We start from the raw sequence: 7,680 nt of genomic DNA, 5'->3' as shown, positions 1-7,680 counted from the left end.
ATTTTAAGTAGCAGCACTCTACCTAGTAACAGCCAGTCTTTCAATTTTTTGATTACCTCAAGAGTGTTCCTTTAAAGCTTTTTTTTTTTTAAAAAAAAAAGTCAAGTCTAACAGAATAAACATTCTTCAGCTCTTTCTGTAGTGACAAAGGACGTAAAATTAAGCATTTGCCCAGAATTATCTTTCCACAAGCATCTCTCTTGATTTGCTGTAAAGGTGAACAGGGAGGTTACTTTCTATAGGTTAATATTAATTTGATGAATACATGTAGACCAACAGATATAAACTTAGGACATGATTTCATCTGACATGATTTACAACTTCTAAATTATTACTGTTACTGGTAAGCCAAAGGCAAACTATTTTTATGGCAAACTTCAACCAAACTTAAAACCTTTCATGCAGCACAGAAAGATACTCTTTTCCAAAATGTGTCTAACTACTGATGCTGACAAGAAACATCAGTCATTACTAATTGTCTTCTCCAATTCAAACCACAGCAAAAATATTCAGATTTACCTTGCATGCTAATTAAAAAGCAATAATAGTATTTTATCTGGTCACTATTAACATTCAGCACTTGCAAGGCTGTTGAAAGCCCTTTTCATTGGCGTTTAACTATTCTGTCACTTTTAGCATGAAGCTCAGAGAACTGTTACAATTCAGTATCATTTAGCTATCTCTAAAGAATTTTTCTAAGAACTTTTCTAATAGCTCATATAACAGGCAGGAAAAATTCATCTGAAACCACAAGATTGGAGCGTAGACAATGGTCTGAATTCATCAAATCAACACCATGTCACAAACAGAAAATTTGTCAAAGTCTTCCCCCAGTGGCTATTTTCAACAATTTTCACTAAATTTAGGCACATTTTAAATTTGCTATTCAGTAGTCAAACAGATCTGAATGAAAGTTCTTTTCCAATAATTAGTTTACAAGTGAGTTTATTTCTCAGTTCCAATTTAAGCTTTTTCATTTTAGTAATACGTATCAACACAGAGAGTGAAGCTAACTTGGAAAAGTAGCTCCTACAGAGTCAAGTCAGGCAGAAAAAGAGTATAGTCCATAGTAGCTATTATAATGACAACTTTTTTTTCTTTTCTGTATCCAAAGCAATTATCTAGTACAAGTCTTTCAAATATTTCAAGATAATGGACTTCAATTATCTATCCAGACTCCATGAAATTTAGGGGAAAAAATAATTAATTGTGACAGTCCCTTGATCCGATTACTTTATTAGCGTTACAAACAAATGATCATGCACATTTCCTCTTTGGATTTAACATAGTAAAGTTTTCTTCCCTTCCAGTGCATGAATACCTTAAGATTTCAGTGAGATATATAACTTCATTTATATATATAAACTTCATTTAAGGCACAGCTATTGGATTTTCAAGCATACCAGTTATCTAAGCTTGTAAGCTAGTAAGTTACTTTTCTAGTAATATACAGTAATTATCCTCAGTAAAATCAGGCTGTCTAGTCTTAAAAGCATTTACTCTCTTAAAATTACTGTCTTCTACTTTGCAACCAAGTCCTGTTGTCAAGACATTGTAATCTAAAATGAATGACAAAGTGTTGTAATTTCCAGAGTTCCTCTCTCTCTCTCCCCTCACTGTTCATTCATCACAAAATGAAAGGAGCTTAGTGCTGTAACAGAAATGAAGTCATACATCTAATAATGATAAGTAATAGTTCTGTAATATCTTTACACAGAAAGACAACTCCATCAATCTTCAAAAAGGAATGCTTGTTTAAACAAGGCAAAATAAAACATTCTGTCCAGAGAAGGAACACGACTTGTACATACACATACAACTATTATTTCTGCATCAATTCTGGTTGCTAAAGACAAAGCTATTGGTTTACCAGATGGGGAAAAGTAATGACCTGAAATCAGAAGAAAAGCATCAAATGTTGGATTTTTATTTTTTTTTTGCGCAGTACCAGTGAGATTTTGTTAAAATCTCTAGCTGTCCCAAAGTCAAAAGCTACAGCTTTGAAATCCTAAATAAATTTTCAAGGTATTTGCCAGAACAATCCTATAATCTACCCATTTCATTTATTTTCATTATGCATCGCCAGGAAGCAAACAGTATTCAACACGGTAATCCACAGTACTTATTTGCACTTAACAGCAGGCTCTAATTCAGTCACATTCCTGTTGAAAAAAACAAAAACTAAAAAATCCCATTCCAAAACAAACAAAATCAAATAAAAAAACCCTACTATTTCAACTTCAATGCTTTATAATCGTTATTTTGCAGAGTTCTAGCCTTCTTATTCCCTGCAGCACTCTCATGAAGCATGTACCCCAGACTGCCTCTCTTCACATAAATCTACTACAAACATGCTATGTCTCTGTCCTGTGTTTTACAAAGGGATCCTCCCAACGAAGAGAGGTTATAATGACAAAGAAATCATTCTACAAAACATGCTCTCAAGAATGAGTTAAAACAGGTATCTGTAGTAAGATCACAAGTTTTACTACCAAAGGTGTGCTTCAGTACGTCATGAGATCAGTTGACATAGCAAGGTGGCGTATATCCTGGAATGGGGCTATCGGTGTGTATTTTACACAAAAGAACAACAAGTCATGTGAACTCTGGACACTTGACTCATGATAATAAAGTTTATGCAGGTCCTAAAATGACAGGTATTTGAAAAACCCAGTTTTGATATACTAACAATAGGATGGGTCATCAGCACTAATCTTGCCCTCCTTTACTGCTAAATGAAATGTGACCAGACATATGATACAGTTACCCATAACAGAGCTGGTTCATCAGAAAGTAGTTTTATCTTTAATGTAATGTATAAATCACAACCATTAATTCAATCCCACATGACCTCCTTTTAAAAGAAGGTGCAAGCTATGGTCTGAGCTATTCTGTGTCCACTGACCATTTTTTACCATGATTTAATCAAATGCATAATTTTACAGAACTTTCATGAGAACAGAAACTGCCGTATTTAATCCAGAATAACATCAGTCCAATTTAACAGCAAAAATAGTTTTACCCTGTGATGAGAACAACCCTGGCAAAAGAAAGCAAGAAAAGCTCAACAGGAAATACAGAAAATAACTGTTAGCTAATAGTGAAGTCAATACTCATTTGATTTCTTACTTCAGCTAACTAAAGCACATGACAGAACTCAAAATCTGAAGAAAAACAATAGATACTTTAGTCACTGCTTTCTACGCCACCTTCAGAACAAGCATTTTATCTTAAGTTGTAAATACAACTAATAGAAATACTGATAAATATTATTACTTCATTCTGTGCAGAATCGAAGATTAGAGCAGCAGCATAGGATGTGCTCATCTTATGAATATTGACTACATAGGCACACTGGCTCATTTAAGTGTTTTTGAGGTTGGCAGAACTAAGTATATTACCTTCTGGCTTGTCAAGTGATGTCCTTTGATGGCTAAGCCTTTTTTGTGAGGCAATTTGAGAGATGCGTTTTCAAAGCACACTTCAAGCAATCCATGCCCACAGAATACTTTTCCAAAGAACACCCAGCTAACTTCCCTTCAAGTAAATGTTTAAACAATAGTATCATACTGCTAATAAAACATAGTAATATGCAAATGTACATTAAAACATACGTAGTACACTGCATGGGTTATTTGTACCACGCGTGGTTCCATTTTGCCTTTTAAATTTAATTTCAGAAGATTAACGAGAAGACTTATCACTTACCTTTTGAACAATAGTAGCAAAGTCGAGTACACTAAATTAAAAAAGAAGCCTGGCAGTTGAGTTTCCAACTAATGCAAGAAGTGATGCCAGTTCATTATCCAAACTTACTATTGCACTGTTTTATCAAGTCAGCAACCGGAGGAAACAAACAAGACACTTACCTCAGAGTAAGCCAAGGTAATATGCTCATATATCCCTTGATGATGATGGATAGCATCTTCTAAATCTTGCAGTTCTGAGGGAAGCTCCACCTCACCACAGGCTTTACACCATGAGTCCACATTGCTCATGTACTGCAACAGAGAAAAAACTTTCCCCTTGATTTTGGGTTCTATCAGTAAGTACACAGATGTTGGTAATATACAAAAGGACTGGCATCCGTGTGACAGCCACTGAAAAGATTTTTTTAAAAGGAAAAATATTTAATGTATTTCTCTCACAACTGACCAAAACGAAGCTTATATAAGAATAGAAACAAACATTCAAGTCTGGCTACACTTGTGCTTTTAGTTATACGGAACTCTGAGCCATTCACAGGCAGGCATGCTTAGTTTTATGTTGGCAGCCTTCAGAACCAATTAAACTGTCAGCAGTATTGATGCTTCAAGTTTACTCTTGCTCCTTTTCTTGACTTTACAGCTAAGAAAAAGTTTACTTTACCCTGCACCTACCATTTCAGATGCATGAAAGCCAATTAAGGTCTTGCCTACACAAAGAGGTAAAACGTGCTACAATTTTTAAGTCCAGACCCTCAGCTCTTACCCATCAACTCCCTGTGCAGATACTCATGCTATCATGAGGTATCACCTCACCTTTTTTAAATCTTCAGAGAAAACCAAGTTACTTTGCATGTCTATGCACATGGACACACACACAAAGAATTAACGGTGAACTATTCACTGAAACACGCCATAGTTGTCTTTTTCTGGAAAGAGGTCATCAAGGAGGCAAAGCAGTGTTAGAGCACAGCAAATTCACACCTCCATCCCCAAAGCACTAACTTCTACATGCAGAGAAGCACTAAAGCCATTTGGCAAGCTACTACAGCACCAAGCATGTAAGGGATTTACAATTTAAGCGCGGGTCTCTCAGGACTAACACTGAACTTTGAACACACAGCTATGTCAGCATAGCTGCTCAAGTCAAGCCTTTCAGGGGAAATTGAGGGTACTAAACCAGAATCTCTTCTGCAGACAATTTAAGTTATCTCTGAAGCTTAATCTGTCTTGACAGACAAGAGACTGCCATCATAGCTGTATGCACAGCAGAAGTTCTGTCAGCTTATTTTTGACAGCTAGGGGGCATGAATTTTATACCCTTGTTATGCTAGGAAAGGAAAGAGGAAAAAAATCTGTTTTTCTAGGAGTTTTGATAGCTGTTAACTTCGTACAGCCAAGCACATGTGGTATCTGTAAACTAAATTTGTCCTCTATTCATGTCAAGTTCAAGTCTCAGCAGTTTTAAGAGACCAAGCCATTTCTCTCATCATACCCATCTTAATTCCTGAAGCACATGTAGTCTTTTGAGGAAAGAGTAATCCACAGACCATTTCTGGTACTCCATTATTATTTGAAAGCTGGGAGGAAGGGTGATATAGTACTTAACTCTAAGATATTTATTTAATCTAATTTCATCAAAGGATAATTTTAAAAATCTCTAACGTTAAGCACTGAATATTAAAAGAAGCTCCATGTGGGACCACAGAGTTACACGCCTCGCACCCGTCATCAGGCACTGATAGCTGGGTGCAGTCTTCACTGTGTCTGACAGTAGGCAGTGACACTTACCTGTCACTTGCAAGGGAACGCATGCATTCAAGAAGGGTGTGTTATTTCTTTGGTTGCTTATTTTTTAACCAACTTTTTATGTAGGTCAAGCATCACCAGTTTCTACAGGGGTCACTCCTCTCATTCCAAACCCTCTTTCCTTGAACTCACTCTCCACTGTTAATGAAACAGCTAATACATCACAGTCAGATATCTTACGAAGCAACTAGGACAATCCATTACAGTTAATCACAAAAGGAAAACCAGAAAAAGGAACAATTAAAAAGTAAATTAATCCCAGCAGATACTGCACTATTTTCTCTCATTCTTCTCTTTCCTCCTGTTTACACTTACATTTACTGCTAAAGGAGGTAATATTGACCCTTATCACAGCTGCCCAGCACACACACACAAATTTAGTCCTCCCCTGACTCCTGATGAACATCATTTTCTCATGAAAAAGGACAGCATTTGAGTCAGGGTATACCTATCTATTTATGTTTCACCATCAGTCCCAAGCACAAACACGGACTGAGCAGACAACAGATTGAGAGCAGCCCTGAGGAGGACCTGGGAGTGTTGGTTGATGAGAAGCTCAACATAACCCAGCAACATGCACCTGCAGCCCAGGAAGCCAACCGTATCCTGGGCTGCATCAAAAGCAGCGTGACCAGCAGGTCGAGGGAGGTGATTCTGCCCCTCTACTCTGCTCTGGTGAGACCTACCCCTGCAGCACTGCCGTCAGCTCTGGGGCCCCCAACACAAGAAGGACATGGACCTGTTGGAGCGAGTCCACAGGAGTGGCACAAAAATGATCAGAGGGCTGGAACGCCTCTCCTGTGAAGACAGGCTGAGTTGGGGTTGTTCAGCCTGGAGAAGAGAAGGCTCTGGGGAGACCTTACAGCAGCCTTCCAGTACCTAAAGGGGCCTGCAAGAAAGCTGGGGAGGGACTTTTTACAAGGGCATGGAGTGACAGGACAAGGGGTAATGGCTTTAAACTGGAAGGAGGAAGATTTAGACTAGATATTAGGAAGAAATTCTTTACCATGAGGGTGGTGAGGCACTGGCACAGGTTGCCCAGAGAAGCTGTGGCTGCCGCATCCCTGGAAGTGTTCAAGGCCAGGTTGGAGGGGTCTTTGAGCAACCTGGTCTGGTGGAAGATGTCCCTGCCTATGGCAATGGGGTTGGAACTAGATGATCTTTAAGGTCTCTTCCAACCAAACCATTCTATGATATATCTTTCTCCTAAGTGTATAGCTGACAGTGCTTAAATGTAAACCTGAATCATCCAAGCAATTAGAAAAGCATCAATACTGATAAGGTACCACACTGCGTCTATCAAATGCTTCAAGCTGGTTGGTTTATACCAAAAAACAATTCCTTCATCTCCTTTTTATGCGGTTTTTCTGTAAAACCTGCTAAAATACTTATTATAGTGGCATCAGTTTATATACTTTACCTTAGTCTGTCTAAGGACAGTTAAACCAATGTCACCACTAATGTAATGAAAAGCAATGTGTATTTGCATCTTAATAAGTACACATTTCTAATTTCTGGACATTCATGAAGCTGAATATCCGTGCAGTAGAAATCAGAAAAAAAAAACTTTTTAAAATAAAGTGTGCTGCCTCTATTTCCACAGTTATCAACTCCCAAGTGCTTCCTTCATTTATTCCAAATTAAAATTGTATCAGACATGAGACCTTTTCTTGGATCCAATTTAGCAAGGCAAATGGAAAGAAAAGTATGTACAGCAGCCATACAGCACACCAGAGCTTCAGTCAGTCATAACCATTCAAGAATCTCTGCTCTCCAAATTCAACAGAGATATACAAAACAGACAGTCTATAATATCAATGGGTGACTCAAGAGCACACATATAGCAGCTCCTTCAGAACTTAATTCCCTTGAGGGGAAAACATGCTTTCACCATCAAGACTATTAACTTGGGGATATTTATTCCTATTTCCCTTACATATATCTCTTCTCTGGCAGTTACACACATTTAATGACTTAATTAAAATAACTGGTATACGCCTAAAGCTAAAATTTTTGTTTAATATAGGAGGAATCTCTTATGGGATACTAAGTAAACGTCTCCCACCACAATTTCAGATTCAGAAGACAGCTAATTAACTTTTCAACTTTCAGGCCAGTCCAACTTAGTTTTCTATAAGCAATTACTATGAGTTAAATCTTGATATTC

The 7,680-nt window shown here is 37.5% G+C and overlaps 1 protein-coding gene across 1 annotated transcript in view; it reads right to left on the bottom strand.

Moving 5' to 3' along the window:
- Positions 1 to 7,680, bottom strand: part of LOC104159338 (triple functional domain protein-like) — a gene marked incomplete at its 3' end in the record, with an annotated part of 112,206 nt that overhangs the window by 78,751 nt on the left and 25,775 nt on the right. Inside the window, 1 exon segment of the mRNA XM_009697220.1 lies at positions 3,870 to 4,001. Coding sequence (XP_009695522.1) covers positions 3,870 to 4,001 — 132 coding nt within the window.

Source organism: Cariama cristata, unplaced genomic scaffold (assembly GCF_000690535.1).
Source record: "Cariama cristata isolate BGI_N322 unplaced genomic scaffold, ASM69053v1 scaffold233, whole genome shotgun sequence".
NCBI classification, from domain to species: Eukaryota; Metazoa; Chordata; class Aves; order Cariamiformes; family Cariamidae; genus Cariama; species Cariama cristata.
The sequence above is the reverse complement of the archived record's forward strand: the minus strand, read 5'-3'. Positions and strand labels throughout refer to the sequence as shown.